A 20,184-nucleotide genomic window follows, 5' to 3' on the forward strand; every position below is an offset into this window, starting at 1 on the left:
GGCACCACCCAGGGAGGGCTGCCAGTGTTCCCGTTCCCCTGGGCCCCAGCCTCATTCTCCTCCCCACGCCCCCAGGTCTTTGTAGTTACCGCTCAGCCCCGGGTCCTGGACATGTGTCCTGGCTGCAGCCCGAGCTAGCCCGGCTTTGTGAGCAGGATTCCCAATCCCGAGGTGGGAAGTTCCAAGCTGGGCCAGGAAGACCAAAAGCAACAAGGAGGATGGTGGGCGACTGGGAGGCTGGGGTCCCTGGCACTCTAGGCACAGGGTGGGAGTGGGGGGGGGGGATCTGGGAATGGAAATGGGAGGGAGAGGGGGAAAAAGAGGAAGATGCCCGGGGAGAGGAGGGAGATGGAGGGAGATGACGGAGAGCTGGAGAGCGATGGAGGAGGAGGGAGTGGGGAGGAGGGAGGAAGAGGGGGCGGAGGACAGGAGGGGGCAGCTGGATCGCGAGCGGCACCCCCGGGGCGGAGGAGGGTGCAGGGGAAGGTGAGTGGGGGCTGAGATGCAGGGGTGCAGGAGGAAGGGTGTGGGGTAGGGATCTAGAAGGCTCAGGTGCAGGGAGGTGTGTAGGGCTTGGGGGATGTAGGTGTAGAAAGAGGGGTACAGAAACGGATCGGAGCTGCAGGAGGGTGCCGGGGTGCAGGGGCGGGTTCAGGGGTGCAGAAGGCGGGGTTCAAGGGTACAGAGGCGGACGCGGGGAGCGGTGCCCACCTTTGTGCACGCCGGTGTGCGGGTCCTTGAGCACCGTCAGCTCGTAGATGCGGCCGAACTGCTCGAACAGCGGCTTGAGGTCCTGTTCGTGCAAGTGGCGCGGGATCTGGCCCACGAAGAGCTTGATGGCGTCCAGGTCCTTCATGCCGTCGGGCCGCGCCCCGGGGCGCTCCGGCCCGCTGCCGCCCACCGGCCAGGCCCGGGCAGGAGCTGTGGTGCCGCCGCTTCACTCCGTCAGCGGCCCCGCCCGCGCGCGGTTGCGCCACAGCGCCTCTGGCGGCCGCCTCGGCTACTTCAGGGGGCGGGCGGCGCTGGCGCCGGGAAACTGAGGCCTCGAGGCTGGCAGAGAAATGGGGACCCCAAAGAGAAACTGAGGCTCAGAAGTCCTGAAGCTGTGGGGGACTTCAGGCTGGGCATGCCCATCAGAAAGACTGATAGGGACGTGCATAATGAAAGCCAGCCTGTGACATGGACACATAGGGCAGGACAGGGTCAGGGCGGTGACACCTAAGGAGGGTAGAGAAACGAGACAGGCCACTTGAGGCCAGAAGCAGACACCCAGGCTGGCTCTTGCAAGCAATCCTCCTGCCTCAGTTGCCTCCATCCTCAGACTGGAATGGCAGGTCTGTGCTAGCATGCCTGGTTCATATTTTTATTTGAAATTGAAGTTCCTAGTACTATGGATGCCTGTTCCAAAGACGCTGATCATGCCTATGCTGTATGTAGTTAAAATGTGGTGATATTTGCTGGGTGAGGTGGAACATGAACTCTCGCTGTGATCTGGAAGCCAGCAGGGGCTATATATTGTCTTCCAGGCCAGCTAGAAGTAGGCCAAGGGACCTTGTCTCAAAACTCAATAGGTAATATTTTATACATAGCATTTTTGTGTGTTCATTTTTATTGAATATTTTTTTTACATTTCAAATGATATCCCCCCTTTCCCGATCCCCCCCCCAAACCTCCTATCCCATTCCCCTCCTCCTGCTTCTATGAGGGCATGCCCCACCCACCCACCCGCCTTTGCATTCCCTTACACTGGGGCATCGAGCCTTCACAGGACCAAGGGCCTCTTTTCCCATTGTTTTCCAACAAGGCTGTCCTCTGCTACGTATGTGGCTGGAGCCATGGGTCCCTCCATGTGTACTTCTTGGTTGGTGGTTTAGACCCTGGGAACTCTGGGTTGTTGATAATGTTGTTTTTCTTATGGGGTTGCAAACCCCTTCAGCTCCTTCAGTCCTTTCTCCAGATCCTTGTGTGTTCATTTTAATTATTGCAGTAAAATATTCTGTATATTGATGACTGAATTTGGTGCTTCCTTTTTTTTTTCCAGAGAAGGAAGAGGCAAAAGGATCAGGGTTCAAGATCATTCTTGGCTACAGAGAGTTGGAGGGTAGCTTGGGGGTACATAAGCTAGTGTCTCAAATACATAAAAGAACTAAGGAGTCCTGTTCCTATAATTTGTTTTCGTAAAAAGATTTATCTAGCAGGGCGTGGTGGCACACGCCTTTAATCCCAGCACTCGGGAGGCAGAGGCAGGTGGATTTCTGAGTTCGAGGCCAGCCTGGTCTACAGAGTGAGGTCCAGGACAGCCAGGGCTATACAGAGAAACCCTGTCTCGAAAAACCAAAAAAAAAAAAAAAATTACCTATGTGCAGGGGTGTTGCCTGTCTGTATATGTGCATGCAGTACCCTTGACGGCCAAAAGGGGGCCGTCGGGTCCCTAGGAACTGCAGTTACAGGCAGTTGTGAGCCACCATGTGGGTAATGGGAGCAGGACTGGGTCGTGTGTGGGAGCAGGCGGTGCTGTAACGGCTGAGCAGTCTCTCCAGACTCTATAACTTGTTTTAAAAAACAGGAACTGAGGCCCAGAGCAGTTGATCCTTTGGGCAACGTCACAAAACTGGAGTGCAGGGATCTAATGCCGATTCTGGAAGCCCAGATGTCTCCCATGATTCCTTCTGTCCAGACATCTATGCCTCCATTTCTGCATTTGCTATCAACACTAGAGGGAGAAAGGTCTTGAGGGCTTGGCTTCACAATGGTGACAGCCACCACTGTAACCCAGAGGCAGAGCTAACTGCAGAGACACCATGACCAGGCTAGCTGGAGCAGGGAGGGGCGAGGCCCAGGGTCAGGAGTCACATACAAGCATCTCATCCTCCACATCCTGGGAGATGCTGGTCCTCAGATGAGCTGTTTCCATGGAGACCGGAGCAAGATGCTGGGAGCTCCATGGGCCTCTGAGCTGTGAGAATCATTAAAAAGCATCAAAAGGGAGACCAGGCTTCCCGGGAGCTGAAGATGCTGGTCGAAGGGAGTCCTGCCATCTGCCCCACAGCTGTTATCCACCTGTCTCAGTATCAGCCCTGCAGTCATGGGTTTGAGCCACCATGCCCAGTTTTAAAGACATCTCAGTCCCCCAAAACGTGGGCAGGAGCAGGGAGGAGGTCTGTGGAGCTGGAGCTGCCCCCTTCAACCCTGAGCACCATGTTAGCCCTAAAATAGCACCTGTCTGGGGGACTCCTTCCCAGACACCTCCAATGCCCCCTGTAGGAGTTGATGTCACCATAGCTACGCTGCAAGAGTCTAGTCCACATGAGACAGAAAGCTATAAATCTGGTGTGGGTGTGTTTAATCACCTAGGCTGGACCCTTTGCCTATGCTCAGGTGAGTGGACTGTTTGTGAACTTACCTCAGGCTCATTTGCCAACTTTGAGGGCTGATCCCTTCTCCTGGATGTTGAGCTGAGCCCCTGTTCTTCACATACATGCTGGGAGGCTGCCCCCACCCTGTTGTGACAAGTGCAGGTCCCCAGAGGGCAGTCTCCCCCAACAATTACCTTGACTCAAGAGCACTAAAGGCCGTGGGAGGGGCTGCTTTCCTCCAAGTGCCAGGGATCCGGCCCAGATCCCACCAGTACCCAAGTGTTACCAGCTCCCTGCCCACCCTCCCCTGGAGGTCATAGGCTGGGGCCAGGTGTGTCTCCAGCATCCACCCCTGGGACCCAGCACAAGTAGCTGTGGATGCCAGAGAGAGTACCGACTTACAAGCTCTTGGTTTTTGAAGCAGGGTCTTATGTAGCCCACACTGTCGCTAAACTTACTGTGGCTGAGGATTACCCAGAACTCATCACCTGCCTTCAACCTCAAGTGGCAGGATGACACGCGTGTGCCACCATGCCCAGTCTATGTAGTCTGTGTGGTAGTCACTTCTGCTCTTAGAAAGCTGAGGCAGGAGGATTGTCATGATGCCAGCCAAGATTGCAGTGATATCCTCTCTCAGAAGCAGGGGTGGAGCTGGTCCCCGCTGTGTGGCCAGGGACCAGAGTTGGAATCTACAGCACCCACATAAACAGATAGGCATGGCAGCCATGCTAGTTACCCAAGTTACAGAGGAGTCTGACTTGGCACAGAGTCCTTGGCTGAAAAGATAAGGCAGGAGTGCTGAGAGGGCTCGGGGGTAATGGTGCTTGGTAGCAAAACGCCCTGCTGTACCTGCCCCAGGACCCTGAAACAGACCATACCCTCTGTTTGAACCTAGAACCCCCACTTGCCAGGCTCTGTGATGATGAAGACAGGAGAGACCCTGCTCTGAATGCCTGTGGCCTGTGTGTGGGAGGTTAGCAATACTGTCATGAGCTGAGTGGACAGGCCCCGGCCTTACAGCAGCAACTGAACTTTTGTTGACTGACTTTACAAGACAGGGACTCTATCAATGGGCAGAGCCGGTGGTGAGGAGCCTAATCCCATACCCACCCAGAATCCAGGAGGAGCAGGGTTCTGGTCTAAGCTTGGCAGGGACGGCCTTTAATATACTGTGATGACCCCTGCCCCGTGTGGCATGTCCCCAACTTCTCTTCCACTGAGAACATGCCCAGTGCTAAGGAAGCAGTGTTCATTGAACAGTCCAGGGTAGATGGCCGGGCCTGATGTGACACCGCCAGAGACCAAGGACAGCAGCACAATAGTGGATGTTCCTCAGGACACCTGGAGGCTCGGTCCTTCAATATGGCTTTTATTTTGTAACCCACCAACTGCAGACCCACGGCCACCCCAGGGGCCATCCATCCCCATGCCCTGTGAGGACAGAGGAAGGGGGCGTGCCCTGTGTCCTTTCCCAGTGACAGGTGGCACTGGCCTCAGACCCATAACCAGCTGCCAGGGTAAGAGTAGAAAGAACAAGAGTGCCCAGGGCCAGGGCAGCAGGCTGAGCCCTCTCGCTCTACGACACGCATGCCACGAGGGTGGCAGCCATCACTGCTGAGCAGAGGCAGCCCACAGCGGGTGGGGGTGGGCCAGGCCTCAGCAGGCGTGAGGGACAGAAGCAGCTGGTCTTCAGCTGGTCCCCAGCCTGACACCTCTTGGGTCATATTGCTATTGAATTGATTCACCGTGGGGTCCCTGAGGTCAACCGTCAGCACTAGTGTCCCCCTCCCAAGGCCATCCTGTTGGGGACATCCAGGGCTGTGCTGGGCCTGGCTGTTCCATCAGACACTATGACAGAGGGGTGGACTCCCCAGAATGTATCACAGGTAGGGAAACTGAGGCTGGGGGGTGGAAGGTGGGGAGACCTCAGGACTGCACACTCCAGAACAGGACCAACTCCTGCCCAGTCACCAGCGTCAGGACTGAGCGAAGGGACACTTGCAGGAGGGGACAGAACCTCAGGGGGCTCAGATCAGCTGGGGGACCAGGTATGTCCAGTGGTGGAGGATGTGACAACAGGCAGGGCGGGGTATGAGGAGGAAAAGCAGGGAGACACTGTCAGGTGCTGGCCAGCGCTAGGGGGAGGCAGGCTGACAGCGGATGCCTCTGCACAACCGCAGAGACCGGCTTCTGGGACCCAGCCACTGGGGAGGCCAACACTAGTGTGTGGCCCTTCAGTGCACGTGGCCCGGGCCATCATTCCATCCCAGTGGGCTCATCTGCAGGTGTGCGGGGCTCTCCTCCAGGGTCATTCAACGAAATGGACAGGGAGAGGTGTCCTTGCATCCTAGTGACCCATCAAAACCCTCTGTGGTTCGTTCGGTCTGGCCGCTGTGGGTGTGTGAATAGTACCTCCTGGGCCACCTGTACATGGCCACTGCTACTGTGCCTTGGCCTTGAGCAGCAGTCTCTGCACCGTCTTGTATAGCACGTGGAAGTGCTGGTGGGAAGAACAAGGTATGAGGGACACCAGAGAGCCAGCCCCCAACCCAAAACGCTTGCACAGCTGCTTACCTGGACGGCTGTGTACGCCATGCCAAGGTATGCCCCAATGCACAATGCCAGCAGCAGGTCAAAGATGGCTGGCTTGACCCTGAGGGACAGACAGTCCATGGGGTCAGGGATAGGAGAACGGTCATCCCCACAGACTGTGGCACCCTGGGCTCTGGCCCATCACTCACCTGTAAGCATTCATCACTTGCTTCAACTGGTCATAGAAGACAAACTCAGGGTCCCTGTGGAGAGACAGCCCAAACAGCTGAGTGCCTCTCCCCAAGGCTCCCCCTCAGAGAACTCCCTGGAGTCGCAGTGTTGGGAAGCTGACGCAGGAACAGGACAAGTCTGAGGCTTGCCCAGGCTACAGATTGAGAGCTCAATTCAGGAAGCTAAAAATATTTTTGAAACAGCCAAGGGGACTAGAAACTCCCCTGGCCAGGGAAGCCCTCCTAGGCCTGACTGCTGCGCTGTCCTCTACCTCCCTCTGGCTGAGGGAAGGCAATGGCATCCAGACAATTTGGCTGGCTGCTCACCGCTTGTCAGCCTTCACATGGTGCTGTCGCACGTCCTTCAGGTAGCGGCTCAGAAAGTGCTCCAGTGTGCTCAGGAATGTCCCGTCCTTGTCGAGAAGCTGGGCGGCCCGTGGCTGGTTGGTGAGCCAGTCCATGACTGAGTCTATCTGCTCCTCCTGGACCTGCTGAGGGGGGTGCAAACTGGGGTCACAGCACAGGTCCCCATGGTCCCCCCCCAACACCCCACACTTTACCATCTGCTCCGTGAACACTGGCATGTCTGGGGGCGTCCCCTGTAGAGGGAAGGGACAGGGTATGAGCTGGGCCAGCAGGGCTGTGTGCACCACACAGGCAGGGCCAGTACCAATGGCTCACCTTCTCTGTCAGGTTGTAGATGACCCTGGTCAGGGCCTCCGCGATTATCCTCGTGTTCCGAGTCAGGGTCTTGGAGTCCACCCGGGACCTTGGAGATACAGGGCCAAGCTCCTCAGGCAAGGTAGGCAATCCCTGGTGCCTAGGCTCTGGGGATAGCTGGTAGGTAGCAGGGGCTGGGCCTAAGAGTGTGTCTGACCACAGTCTCCACCCAGGGCAGCCAAGGCCCAGTGAGGTGGAGGTGCCACAGGCAAGGTATGGGGACAGGACAGCACCTACAGGGCCCAGGACATCCCAAAGGGACTAGCTAATCCAGGACCCATTGGCAGGTAGGTGAGTGACCTTCCTTCAACCCATCAGGCAGCCTGAGTGGTGACCTGGGGACCCTGCTCCTCACTGCTGACTTCTAGGTGTGTGATGGGCTGCTGGGCCTCCCACAGCTTGCTCCTGACTCAGACCCACCCCTGCCTGTGACAACTGCCCACACCCTGCTCCATGGCCAACCCATGGAAAGTTCTAGAAGATGGCTCTGCTCCCCACAAAGAAGGTCATTAGCTTTTACCCTCTGTGGAAGGTGCTGAGAAGTGCCCCTTAAGTGGTCTAGAAAGAAGCCCCTGGGTAGGCCCCAGAGTCAACCCCCACAGAAGACACCCCAGGGAAGGCCTGGGAATACGCCCCCTCCCCTAGCAGACCCACTGAAGGTTTAAAAGACAACCATCCTCTGTGAGAGAGACTGTTACAGAAGAATGTTTCAGCAAGTTCTGGAAAGTGCCTTCCATGAAGACTGTAGAAGGGTCTAGACAGTGCCACCCACAGGTTCTGAAGGGTGCTCCATCAAAGGTGACCCCACGGAAGACAGGTTCTGGGGCAACAGTTCTCAACCTTCCTAAGGCACCAACACTTTAATATAATTCTTCCTGTTGTGGTGACCCTCAAACGTAAAATTATTTTACAGCTACTTCAAAACTGTAATTTTGCCTCTGTTATGAACCATAATGTAAATATCTGGTGTGCAGGATACCTGATATATGACCTCAGAGGGGTCTCCACCTAAAAGTTGAGAACCACTGTTATAGAAGCTGCCCCTGCCCAGAAAAGACCCGTAGGGCGGCTTGCCTGCCCTAAAGAAGCTCCAACCAAAGAATACTCCCCACCCCCCACCGAGCGCTCTGAGGGGAACTCAAGAACCCCAGGGTCCTAGGAGCTGCCCTTCACAGACAGCCCTGGAAACAATCTGCCAAGCCGGGTCTGCTCACCGCACATCCATGATGCTGCTGCGAGGCCCTGCACGGTGGCTCTCCAGATGTGACAGCGTGAAGGCAGGAAGCCTTCGGATGGCAAAGCGCTCGTGTTCCCAGGCAAGCACGTCATCCGCTAGATTGATCTTCTTGTGTACCATGGAGAAGCTGACATCAGGGAACTGGTGCGCAGCCACCGTCTCCAGCTCTCGCAGGAAGGCATGCTGCAGTGTCCCTTCCCGTGGAGGCTTGGACACATGCAGGCGCAGGTGGCTGCCACGTCCCACAGTGTCCAGGCACAGAACGAAGGCTACGTTGTCCTGCAGGAGGCTGGAGTCTGTAGGGTGAGGAGAGTGGGTCAGAGGGGCATGGCCCTGCCTGCCAAACACAGACTCGGCCCACCAGCTCACAGTCAGGGACCTCCCACACCGAGCCCCGCCTGCCTGTGTGGTCCAGGCTGTCCTCAAGCCAGCGTTTGGTGCCCTGGTAGTTGAACTTGCCCCCTCCGGATGCGAAGAACAGGAGGTTGTACCTGCAGGTGTGGATGTCAAGAAGGCGACACGGCAAGGCCACAGGTTCCCGACCGGTACACAGGGAAACCTCAGGTCTCTCCAGACCCACCTCCAGGTGACAATCCCCCCAATGCCAGGCCAGGGGCTCCACAATTGTGACAGCGACATGTGTCCCCTGAGGGTCCTTCAGGGAGGACTCTGCTGACACAGAACCTTACATAGAGGAGCTCAGACTACCCACACACTCCCCCATCCCCGATGCTAAGGACTAGCTGACACACAACCTGGCTGTGTGGACTTGAATCTCACAGGGGCCTCACACCCTCACCTGCCTGGGAACCAGGGCCAGGCCACTGAGCCCAGGTTGTTCCCAGCCTGTACTGGCCACTGTCACACAGGGCTGCCAAGCCAGTCAGGACTGGGTGAGGCCACTGGTGCTGGCCATAAGAGACAAACATATCCTGGGTGAGCAAGAACAAAGCTGCCTCATGGCTTTTAAAGAAGTGACACCCCCTCTGCCCCCATCTCTGAGACCTACTGTCCCGTGACCACGGCAGCACCTGGAGACCATGCCGAGGCTGCCTGGTCCACTGGCTACTGCCTCACTGTTGTGCCCCTCTCTGGGCCCCAGCTCACAAATGCTGAGATTACTCATGTGACCTGTGTGGTACCTCAGGACAGGTGTGACCGTCACAACTATGGGCATGGATGGGGAGAGACCAGTGACGCTGCTCAGGCCCCTTCAAGGCTCAGGACTCCCCACAGAACAAAGGGGAGGAGACACTGGCTGCAGATTTTTCTAGATGGTCCATCTCTTCCATTGGCCAACAGCACCCAAGGGGTAGGCTGGACCCCGCCCCTTAGTGGAACTCACGCTGCATGTGTGCGCTTGTATGTGTAGAGGCGCGAGAAGAGGCGAGCCAGCTCCAGCAGCACAGAGATGCCACTCCCATTTGAGTCTGCGCCCAGGGACAGCCACTGTGGGCAGAGGACCCATTGGTCAGGTTTCCTGTAGGCCAGGCCCATCCACTTGGTGCCAGAGCCACAGGGCACTAAGGTAGAAAGGAGACACGAGAACCTGCTGGGCAGAGCATGGTGGCCACACCTTTAACCCCAGCACTTGGCAGACTGAGGCAGGAGAGTCTTCTGAGTTCCAGAGCAGCTAGAGATGCAAAGCAAGATCATCTCAAACCAACCAACCAACCAACAGCCACGGGAGGTTGGGGCAGCCTGCCCTCAGAGGCTCTGGGAAGCGACAGACAAGACTGGGACTTGGGGACCTGGAGCCAAGTGTGGTAGTTTGACTGAGAACGACCCCCAGAGGCTCAGGTATTCCAATGCTCAGCCAGCAGTGGCACGACCTGAGGAGGATTGGGGGTATGGCCTTACTAGAGAAAGCATGTCTCTGGCATGGACTTTGAGGTATTAAAAGCTCATGCCGGGCCCACTCTGTCCATCTGTCTGTCTGTCACAGCTTGCACATCAGGATGTAGGGTGCAGCTACTTTACCTATGGCAATAACTGACTAACTGTCATGTCATGGCGTCTTCTGAGCAACAGGACAGTGACTAAGACACTCAAGGGGAGGTCTGGGTCCCCCCTTGCATCCACCAAGGCGGTGCCATGGGCAGTTGGCAGCCACTGCCCTCTGTGCTTCTGTGGTGTGCAGCAGGGTACTTACTGGGGCTACCCCAAAGGCGTCGTAATGAGCCACGATGACAATGGTGGGAAGGTCCTCGCCTCCCAGCCCCGTTAGCCGCCCCTGTGGAGAGACAGACAGGTGGATACCAGATGCCCAAGACAGGCTGGGTCACCCCTGTGTTCTGTGAGCCTTGATACCAAGGCTCTGTCAGCACCCATAGGTGGATGGTTCCCTCAGCCCCTCCCTCAGGGAGGCACAGGGCAATGTGGAGGCTTCTAGAGCCCAAACAGTGGTGTGGCCGTGCTGGGGTTGGCCCCCAGTGGACAAGGGCACAGACTACTTGACCCAGGAAGGGAATGCATTGAGAGGTTGCCGCACCAAGTCCCTAGGACCTTTCACGACTAAGAGAGGTAGCCTTCTGTCTTGTCACTGCAGCACTCACCCTAATGCTGTAGACAATCATGCAGTGAGCGCACACTGGGTCCCCCCTACTGTGGCTGACTTAACCCACAGCTCCCTCACAGGGTACTCAGAGCAACCCTGGCGACAGAACTAAAAAAGTGAGGTTTTCTTTTCTTTTTATGAAAACAGGGGCTCCTGTATCTCAACGGCAGTCTTAAACTATGTAGCCAAGGATAGCCCTGCACCCCCCATCTCTCTGCTTCAGCCTCCGGGTGTGTGTTAGCACACCTGGTTGCTGTGATCCTGGGGACTGAGCCCAGGACTCTGTGAGCTGGCAAGTGCTGCCCACTGAGCCACAGCCTCAGCCTGCAGTCAAGTTCCTTTGTCGCCACCACCTCCCGTGTGTGGCAGAGGGGTGACTGGACGTCTGAGATCATGGTGCAGCCTGTGCAAAGGCCCTGAGGCAGGCTAAGAAGGTGGGAGCTCACCTCCACGCTGGTGATGAGCCAATCGCTCACTGCCTGGCTCTGGGCTCCACTGGTCACCATCTGGAAACCATTGGCTGTGGCCGTGTGCAGCAGTACTGGGGGCAGAAGGGGAGGGGTCACTTGGGCTTATGGCCAGGGCCACAGCTGGGGTGGGTACTGCAAACATAGAAGCCCAGGAAAGCCCCATAGATGCAGGGACCAGGGCCACCCCATACCCTCCAGTGGCCTGGCTTACCTTCAGCGGCAGAGGCAGAGCCCTGGGAGGCAGAGGCAGCCTGGGTCTGCTCATAGATGGACAGCAGTGCCTCGTCCTCCACAGCAAAGTACACAGGGACCACAGTCTCCATGGCCAGCATCTCAGGCTCAATCTCCATGAATTGCTGTGAGGATCGCATGCGTTCAGGGAACTGCAGCCACCCGCAGTGCCTCCCCATCTCAGCCTCCTTCCTGAAGGGGGAGGACAAGGACACCCAGCAGATGCAACCTGAGGGGCAGGCATGGGGACTGAGACACAGGCTTACCCGGACGACATCCTGGGGCACGGCAGCCATGGCCCGGGGCAGGATGATAACCACAGCACCTGCTGACTGTCGCAGAGCCTTCTGATAGTGCTCATAGGAAAAGTCCAGGAGCCGCATAAGCACGCAGCGGCGGCTCAGCACATCTGCGTCCACCGTGCGGGCCTCTGTGTTGAGCACTGCATTCCGCGTGCCTATGGGGGACACGGGGTCATGGCATCATCACAGCTGCCATCCTCCACACAGCACACAGCGAGAGTGGGGCTCTTACAGGACAGGCACGGTATATCCGGCACAGAACCATGGCAGGCCAAGCTGACCCTTAGGGGTCTGAACTGCATGGGCCAGAGGTGAATCGATACAGCAGGATGATCCCTTCAAGAACTGCAGTCCCCTGGGCCCCACTTACAGCCAGACTTGGGGCACTTTGTAAATGCTCAGCTCTCACAAGAATGATGGCAGGCAGTAACCCTAGATGCACATGGCCAGGAGGGGGCAGTGAGTGACTGCTCACTGTGGAGGGGACTCGAGTCCTGTGGAGTCTCCAGGGTGGTCACCTGAATGCTGACACCCAAACCACCATGAAACCCTCCTACCCCAGGACCCAAGTGTCAAAGGTACGTGGTGCTGGGTCTAGAACAGTTCACTTGGGGTCTCCCCAGACACATGGGGGTGAGATGCACTCCAGGGCAGAGCTGGATAGGGACCTGCAGCCCACAGACATGGCTATCACGTGGACACACGGGTCCAGCTGAGGCCCAGCCCCCATGTTCCAGGACTGCAGAATCTAAGGGAGCTAGGTGAGGGAGGGCCTGCCGGGAACAACTTCCCTGGAAGCCAGCAAGGGCCAAGCACCTCCTGGCAGACACCTGACTCCCATCAGGGAGAGGCAACACCTCTCCCTCTTCAACCTGTCCCTGGTTTCTCAGGGTGGCTTGGACAGCAGCTCTCCCTTTGGGTCCCTACAGTGCTTTCTGGAAATCCTGTAGGCCACGTGGCAGGACGGTACTCTGTACCCAGCTTTGCTGTCTGTGAGGAGTGACAGAGCCCCAGTGGGCAGTATTGGCTAGCACCAGTCCCCAGGACTCCCAAACCATTGTGCTACCCACAGGAGGGCAGCCAGTCCCCAAGTGGCACCAGTTCAGAGATACCATAAAGGCAGTGGACAATCAGCAGGCTTCTCCCCGATGCCGGCTGCTCAACTCAGTGGTGTCAATGACCTCATGACAATAAAACTTTATCCACAACCAGGGAGGCCAAGCCTCACCAGTTGGCTCCAGGTTAGTGAGGCAAAGCTGAGCCTGAGGGCCACCGAGCCACTAGGAAGGCTAAAATGCTGAAGTTCTGTTCCAAGGCCCATGATGATAAGAAGACATGCCCTAAGAAGGCCAGAGTCCACAACAGGAGGGATGGTAGCCGGTGTCACAGTCACACCCACAAGTCTCGTTTCCCACCAGCGTTGGTTATTTCTCAACAAGGCCCAGGGGAAGTTGGGTAAGGAGAGGTGCGGAAAGGCTGTGGAGTGGCCAGGGGCTGAGGAACTCAAAGAACTTATGCCCAGGGTTTCTAAAGACCTGCTCTGGCTGGCTGCCCCATCACGAGTCCTCCAGGGTGTAGACAAGATGCAAGAGCCCATTAGTTCTTAACCAGCCAAGGATGGGTGAGAAAGTCACGTTAGGCATCTGGTCCACAATACATGAGCTTATTCACAGACCGGCCCACCCAAGATTCTGTGCATGTGAGACCCAGACATGGAAATGCATGGTCTAGGAACTGCCCTCCAGATCGCGGAATGCTCTGGAACAACTGTGGGAGCTCAGAAGCTATGCTTCACAGCTTAGTGGTGTCCACGGTTCCCCCGCCATCAGTGACACCCCACAGTGGCAGTTTAGCAGGTGGCCCTTCCGAAGATACCAGGCCACAAGGATCTGCAAGCAAATGCTTACGACATTGGGACACCTGGCCACCTACTCCTTGGCCTAGGGTAAGGTCCCCCACCCCAGGGTGCTCTACATGCCAGGGCACTGTTCTGGGGCCACTGTTCTGGGTCCTGCAAGGTGCTGGGCAGCCACCTGGCCTCGACCCCTTAGAGCTCCCCGAGCTGGGGCAGCAACATGACCCCTGCCATGGCAACACAGTTTTAAAGAGAAATTAATGCAATTCTGGGTATAGGGGCCACATAGGCTTGGGTGCACACACCAGGCTGCCACACCCGCTCAAAAATGGGGGCCCGGCCTTGGCATTCAGGCAAAGACAGTATCAAGGCTGAGAGGCAAACCAAAGAGCAGGGTGCGGGAAGCTCTGAGAGGCCCCAAACCTAGGCATGGGGACAGAGATCCTGGGGAACCCTGGCGAGGAGTGGGGAGCAGAGCAAAGGGGTGAAAGTATGGTACTGTGGGAACCAAGGCCCCAGGAAACCCCAGGACACCAGGCCCGGGGGCTGACGCCGGCCTGAGAGTGGTCTGAGGCAACCGCTGACAGAGAGGGATCAGGGTGACATGGGATCGAGGAGAGATAGGAATCAGGGTGGCGATGATGGGATGGGGTGACAGGAGTCAGTGAAACAGCAGGGGAACTGAGGGAACAGAGCTGCCAGGAACAGTAAGTCAATGGGGAGACCGGGATAGCAGTCGGAGTTCCTCTGCCTGACAGTGGGAGGATCGCAGTGACTGGGGGACTAGTGTGGCAGTAAGGGGGACGGCGGCGTCAAGAGAAGAGGTCAGGGGTCGCGCACCGTATGGCTGGCCCTGCAGGTCGTACTGCTGCATGCGGTACACGGTGAACTCGTGCGCGGCGTCGGCGGCGGGCAGCGGCGGCGCCACGAGCAGCAACACGGCGGGCAAGAAGACGATAAAGCCGAGTGGCAGGCACGACGCCTTCAGCACGTTCTCGAGCACCTCGCCCGCTTCCTCCAACATCCCGGCGGGCGGCAGGCCGCAAAGGCGGCAGCGACGGAGGGCGACGGGAAGCGGCCGAGGCTCGGCGGACTCAGCTCGGCATGGGCGGCTGCTGAGGTCCTTCGGGGAGAGCCACGAACAGCCCGCGCCTGCCCTAGGGTCCTTCGGGCAGCACTGCGGACGGCCCTGTCTGCCGCGCCGCCTTCTGGGAAATGTAGTCTTTCTTGTGAGCGAGCCTCGTTTTAAACGGCTCCGCGCGCTGTGGAACCCTGGGAGTTGTAGGCACACTTAGACTCGCACTAGGGCCTCTCGGAAGCTGTGACAGTCCTTATGCGCGGAGCCCCCTGGAAGTTGTAGTCCCACTGTGCCGCTCCTAGAAGCTATGGTGGACAATCTACTGCTACTGAACTCATCCAAGCCGCAAAACACAGATGACTTACAAAGCTATTAAAAACCATTCCCAGTAAATCTTGTTTAAGCCCCATGTTTGGAGTCGTTAATGAAAGGACAATCCAAAACCTAAAGTGCAGGACGTGACCGTTCGACCCGGAAAGATGTAGGAAAGGAAAGAGAAAGTGCCCGCCTGGTGCCTTGTTTCTCTGGGAATTGTAGTCCTATCGGGCAAGCACAAAGGAATATGGGAACTAGAGTCGTTCTTTTAGTCTTTGAAAGGAGAGGGGATTAGAATGCGAGAAAATAAAATAAAATAAAATAAAAGAGAAAGAGAGAGAGGTGAGGCCTTTGTCTTGAAGGTGCTAGCTCTCTGATCACAAGACACTCTGACTACAGGTGTTCTACAGGATTTAAGTGAATGAGTGAAAAGCTGGTTAAAAAAATAATATTCGGGGCAGGTGGTAAGGTAGGAAGGCAAGAATTGGCGCGGACTTTAATGGCAGTGGGGAGATCAAGATAGCTAAAATGAGACTAGTGTGACGATGGGAGGTCTTTAGTATCCCTGTTCATACTTGGGACATATTTAACCTAACATTTTTGGTTTGCCCTATTGCAACTTCAATGGATTTGACTAGTCCCTGTGTCTTGGGGTAAGTTAAGATGTGAATTAAAATTATATGTCACTCACACCTCTAGAAATACAATAAATAAGAAATAAAAGACCAGACACTGCCACCCACCCACTGGCAGCCACAGGTGGGAATTTGATATGCAAACTGGCATGAACTGACTTTGAGTAAGATTCGCGACTGGTGAGTGCTGGCTTTCGAAGCCTGTGGAGAACTTGGGGATGGTGCCTTCTCTGAAGACCATTTGCCTTAGGTAAGAAAACAGATTCTAAGACTCAAACTTGTGGTCCTTTCCCCCGGGTGAGTGATAACTGCCAACTGTATACCGAGGCCACAGACAATCAGAACTGAAAGTGTAGAAAAGAAAACAGATGATGTGTGTCCAACAGCGTGAACTTCTGCCATCTATAACTGTGACAATCCCTACCATCCTAGAGTCACTGCCAGCGCGCCTCGGTTACAATACACTGAGAAACGGAATGTGGAGGTTTCGTTCATTTTAATGAATTTTATGCAGCCATGCATGGCTTGCAGCTGCACTATCACATGGTAGGGTCCACAGCTCCCTGCCACAGCATATCTCCGTGATTCAGAACAGGAAGGGCGAGGCTGCGGGGTTACAGGACCAGTTGAGATTGCCCCAGACCTGGAGTGGGTGGCTCTATCCTCCCCACACAGAGACAGAGAACCTGAACTGGAGGAGGGAGGCCATCGGGGGCAGGCTGCTTGTCCCAATGTAGAAGTCATTGAGAAGAGGGGTGGATGACAGACTGGTGTGCCCTCCAGGCCCCCTTTCATTCTTAAACACGTCAAGTTGCCCTCAAACAAATGGTGCAGGTCCACCCCCATCCCAGCACACCCCCAAAGCACTGTATACCAGTGGGTATGACCAGGAGACACATTACAGTAGCCTGGGCATTGACCTGAACACATGTGACTAAGACAGAACCACAAAGCTCTGTCCTGTCCATGGCCTCGGACATGGCACATCCCCTTTGCTGCCTGGGCGGGGGGGAGGGGCCCTTCAAGGCCCAGACTCACTGGCTCTGGCTCCAGCCACTCTCTGCCAAACATTCATCACGGGGAATTTTGTGGAAGGAACCCGGGGCTTGCTGTCATGTTCTCAGTCACCATCAGGCAAGGTTCTTGTGTCCTGTCCCTTCTCACCTCGTCTGGGAGGGCCTGCTCAGTGGGCAACTGGCTGGTCCAAGCTCTAGGTGCTGCGGACGCTGGAAATGCTGGACAGCGGCTCTCTCATCCTGAAGCTGAGTGACCGAGAAGTCCGAAAACTGTCCCTGGGCCTCAGGGAGCTGTCAGTGGTGGATGCACCGGAGTGGGCCTCGGTGATCCGGGTCAGGCAGTCTCCTGGACCTCGCAGACCTAGCCAGAGACAGCCGCAGCACAGGAAGGCCAGCACAGCGCGCTGCACCTCACGGCTGCGGAAGGAGTAGATGAGAGGATTAATGGCTGAGTTGAACACGGCCAGGGCCAGGATCCAGTCCATGCCACGCAGGTACTCCTGGGCCCAGACATTAGAACCAAAGATGTCAGCCAGGAGCAGGCCAAACAGGGGACCCCAGCACACCACAAAGGCCACCAAGATCATCAGCACGGTGTTGAGTAGCCTGCGGGACTTGCGGCGGGCAGGAGGACGTGGAGACTTCTGCCCATTGGCTCGGACCACTCTAAAGATGGCCCCGTAGAGGCTCAGGATAGCCACTAGGATGAGGGCGAAGACCACCACACAAAAGAGCACATAGCCCTTGGAGTAGAGGGGCAGCAGGCTGGAGCAGCGTGGGAAGGCGCACACACAGTTCCAGCCCAGCAGGGGCAGCAGGCCCAGGATAGCTGCCAGTAGCCAGCACAGACCGATGCAGCCATACACACGGCTGGTCTTGGTGGCCCCACTCTCAGCCACCCGCACCATGGTGGCGAAGCGCTCGCCGGCCGTGAAGAGCAGACTGAAGGTGGATGCGGCCAAGGCCATGAAGAGCAGGCCCTCCCGCAGGAACCAGTGCACCGGTGACAGCTGGAAGGTACGAGTCCCTGACAGCAGCACGTTGACCACGTAGGCCAGGCCTGTGAGCAGGTCACTCAGTGTGATGTTCAGCAGGCAGTAGTACACCCAGCGGCGGGACCGCATGTAGATGGCGATGGCGGCCAGCACCATGGCGTTCTCCAGCACCACCAGGCAACCTGCGGCCACCGACGGCCCCCTCAGCATCCCTAGCCCTCCACCGTCCTCAGAGCCCCCGCGGCTGGCCAGCCTGCCGCTGTGATTGTAGTGCAGGACAATGAGGAGGCTGTGGCCGCTGGCTGCCAGCCGGTGGCAGGACTCTGGGGTCACCAGCGTGGACCAGGTACTGATGTTCATGGCCTCCCCCGGGGACAGACTGAGAGAGGCCTCCGCAGGGTGGAGTCACTGCCTGGCCTGGGTTTCCTGTTGTTTGAAATTTCCTGTTATGCTCAAGGTGCCCCAGAGTGGGTGGGGGTGAGGCCAGGGCAGGGAGGGGCATCCTGAGCAACTGTGGGTGTGACTCTGGGGGCTCTGAGCTAGAGAGCATGATCTCTCATGGCACCCCACCCAGGACCAAATTTCCCTCTTTGGATGGGAGGCAAGCACTAGATGGGGAGTCACTACTGGACAATGGGCATAGCCTGGCATCCAAGATCCCTCTGCCCACCCCCTTGTGCCCAACTGTTCCAACTGTATGCTTATATATACAGCAGGTGCCTAATAAGTATTTGTCAACTGTACACAGAAAGCGTGCCATAGGCAGAGGCAGGCGGATTTCTGAGTTCGAGGCCAGCCTGGTCTATAAAGTGAGTTCCAGGACAGCCAGGGCTACACAGAGAAACCCTGTCTCGAAAAACCAAAAAAAAAAAAAAAAAGGAAAAGACAGAATGTCATAAATGTTTGTCACTTGTATACACCAGCCAAGCCTTAATCAATGTCATCCAAACACATCAAGTACCACCCATGCATAACAGGTGCTTAATATCTTTTTAGAATTTTTGTTACATTTATTGATTGACTGTGTGTGTCCTTTCATGTGCTGGGGTCAGAGGGCAACTCACAGGAGTCCATTCTCCCCTTCTACCATGTGGGTCCTTAGAGCTTTGCCTCAGGCACCTTTACCCCTGAACTGTTCACTGGTGCTTAATCAGTGTTTGCTGTGTGTACACAGAAGGTGCTTAAAAAATGTGTCACATTGGGTGTAGCAGCACATGCCATTAGTATCAGTTCTTGGAAGGCAGAGGCAGGAGGACCTCTGTAAGTTCCAGGCCAGCCTGGGCTACATAATAGAGACACCCTGTCTAAAAAAAAAATACAAATACCTAATAATAATAATAATAATAATAATAATAATAATAATAAATATGTGCCACCAATACATAGTAGGTGCTTAAAATCACCTATTAAAGAAAAAGTCATCTGCACACACCAGGCGCTTAATAAGATTTTGTTGCCTGTACTAGGGATGCTTCATAGTGCTTGTCAACACACAGCAAACAGCAGGTGTCTAATCAATGTGCAAGGACACCTGTAGCTCCCCTGGCAGTGCCAACTCAGCCTCAGCCTACACAATTGTTCTGTGCTTTGACCCCAGCCTCAACCCCTTCCCTGCACTGAGCCCCAATCCCCAGTCTCAGCTCCTTCCCTGCACTGAGCCCCAATCCCAGCCTCAGCCCCTTCCTGCACTGAGCCCCAACCCTACCTGAGCACAGCTCTTGCTCTGTGCCATGACCCTGAAGAGACTTGATGTCAGACAGTGCACAAACTCTGGCCAGGGCCCCTCTGCACTGACTCCCCAAACCTCTACCCTATACTGAGCCTTTATCCCAGAATGAACCCTGAGCCTGAATAACATAGTCACAGACACAACATAGTGCTGACTAAAGGCCAACTCCAGCCAAGCCCATGACTGGGCCTCATGCACTGAGTTCAAGTGAGTACTGGGGTTCAGCATGAAGGAGGACTGAGCACAGCACCCCAGAATGAGTGCAGACAGAACGGTCACCTGCAGCCTGCTATGGAAGCTGATGTGGTATGAAGCAGGCACCATAACAGAACAGAAGATTACGAACACTTGACCTCCACAGCAGGCACTTAGTCAGTCTTCAAGAACAGCTCTCGCCAGGCGTGGTGGCGCACGCCTTTAATCCCAGCACTTGGGAGGCAAGGGCAGGCAGATTTCTGAGTTCGAGGCCAGCCTGGTCTACAGAGTAAGTTCCAGGACAGCCAGAGCTATACAGAGAAACCCTGTCTCAAAAAAACAAAAACAAAATAAAACAAACCAAAACCAAACCCCCAAAAAAGAACAGCTCTTTGCTCTTTGAGTATGTAACCAAGCTGGGCAAGTACCATCTCCCTGCCCGAAATGCACCCTGAAGACAGCACCAGGGCCCTTGTACAAGACAATACTCTGGGATGCTTCAGGTAGATGCAAAAATGTTGGCAGGCACAAAACAACAGTAGAGTCCAGCTTAGAATTCCTAAGACTCTGGCTGCCATCCCCAGCACCCAGACCAAGCCATTCTGTGTCTCAGAGTGAAGTACTATGCAGCAGTGTAAGGAGATATGTCTAAGGAAGCTGGAGGGAGTTCAGTTAGTAAAGTGCAGCTTACTCTGCATCTGGATTCTCCTGAGAACAGCCAGATCTCTAAC

General features: G+C 56.0%; 3 protein-coding genes across 11 annotated transcripts in view; all 3 read right to left on the reverse strand.

The window, feature by feature from the left end:
- Positions 1-981, reverse strand: part of Celf5 (CUGBP, Elav-like family member 5) — a 23,504-nt gene extending 22,523 nt beyond the window's left edge. For 6 of the 8 annotated variants that reach the window (NM_001311124.2, NM_001379196.1, NM_176954.4 and 3 more), the window contains exon 1: positions 712-950. In NM_001311124.2, coding sequence (NP_001298053.1) covers positions 712-856 — 145 coding nt within the window. In that variant the 5' untranslated portion in view covers positions 857-950. Of the gene's footprint in view, positions 1-89; positions 386-711 lie in introns of those variants that run through there. The other 2 variants (XM_006513743.4, NM_001379190.1) reach the window with 2 other exon arrangements.
- A 3,724-nt stretch (positions 982-4,705) lies between these two features.
- Ncln (nicalin) lies at positions 4,706-15,205 on the reverse strand. Of its 2 annotated transcripts, none has more exons than XM_017313762.2 (14): positions 14,331-15,205; positions 11,600-11,790; positions 11,314-11,458; positions 11,079-11,173; positions 10,228-10,308; positions 9,421-9,524; positions 8,478-8,566; positions 8,053-8,371; positions 6,800-6,887; positions 6,679-6,717; positions 6,446-6,606; positions 6,098-6,151; positions 5,931-6,009; positions 4,706-5,856 (listed from the first exon to the last, which is right to left on the reverse strand). In XM_017313762.2, the coding sequence occupies exons 1-14, from the start codon at positions 14,512-14,514 to the stop codon at positions 5,797-5,799; spliced, it is 1,689 nt and encodes a 562-aa protein (XP_017169251.1). In that variant the 5' UTR covers positions 14,515-15,205; the 3' UTR covers positions 4,706-5,796. The 2 variants fall into 2 exon arrangements, with proteins under 2 accessions (XP_017169251.1, NP_598770.1); NM_134009.3 differs by having other exon boundaries at positions 4,710-5,856; positions 6,446-6,609; positions 14,331-14,614.
- Positions 15,206-15,995: 790 nt separating this feature from the next.
- On the reverse strand, positions 15,996-18,388 carry S1pr4 (sphingosine-1-phosphate receptor 4). Its single transcript, NM_010102.2, has one exon. The coding sequence runs from the start codon at positions 17,887-17,889 to the stop codon at positions 16,729-16,731; it is 1,161 nt and encodes a 386-aa protein (NP_034232.1). The 5' UTR covers positions 17,890-18,388; the 3' UTR covers positions 15,996-16,728.
- Between the last annotated feature and the right edge of the window lie 1,796 nt (positions 18,389-20,184).

This window comes from Mus musculus, chromosome 10 (genome assembly GCF_000001635.26).
Source record: "Mus musculus strain C57BL/6J chromosome 10, GRCm38.p6 C57BL/6J".
Lineage (NCBI taxonomy): Eukaryota > Metazoa > Chordata > Mammalia > Rodentia > Muridae > Mus > Mus musculus.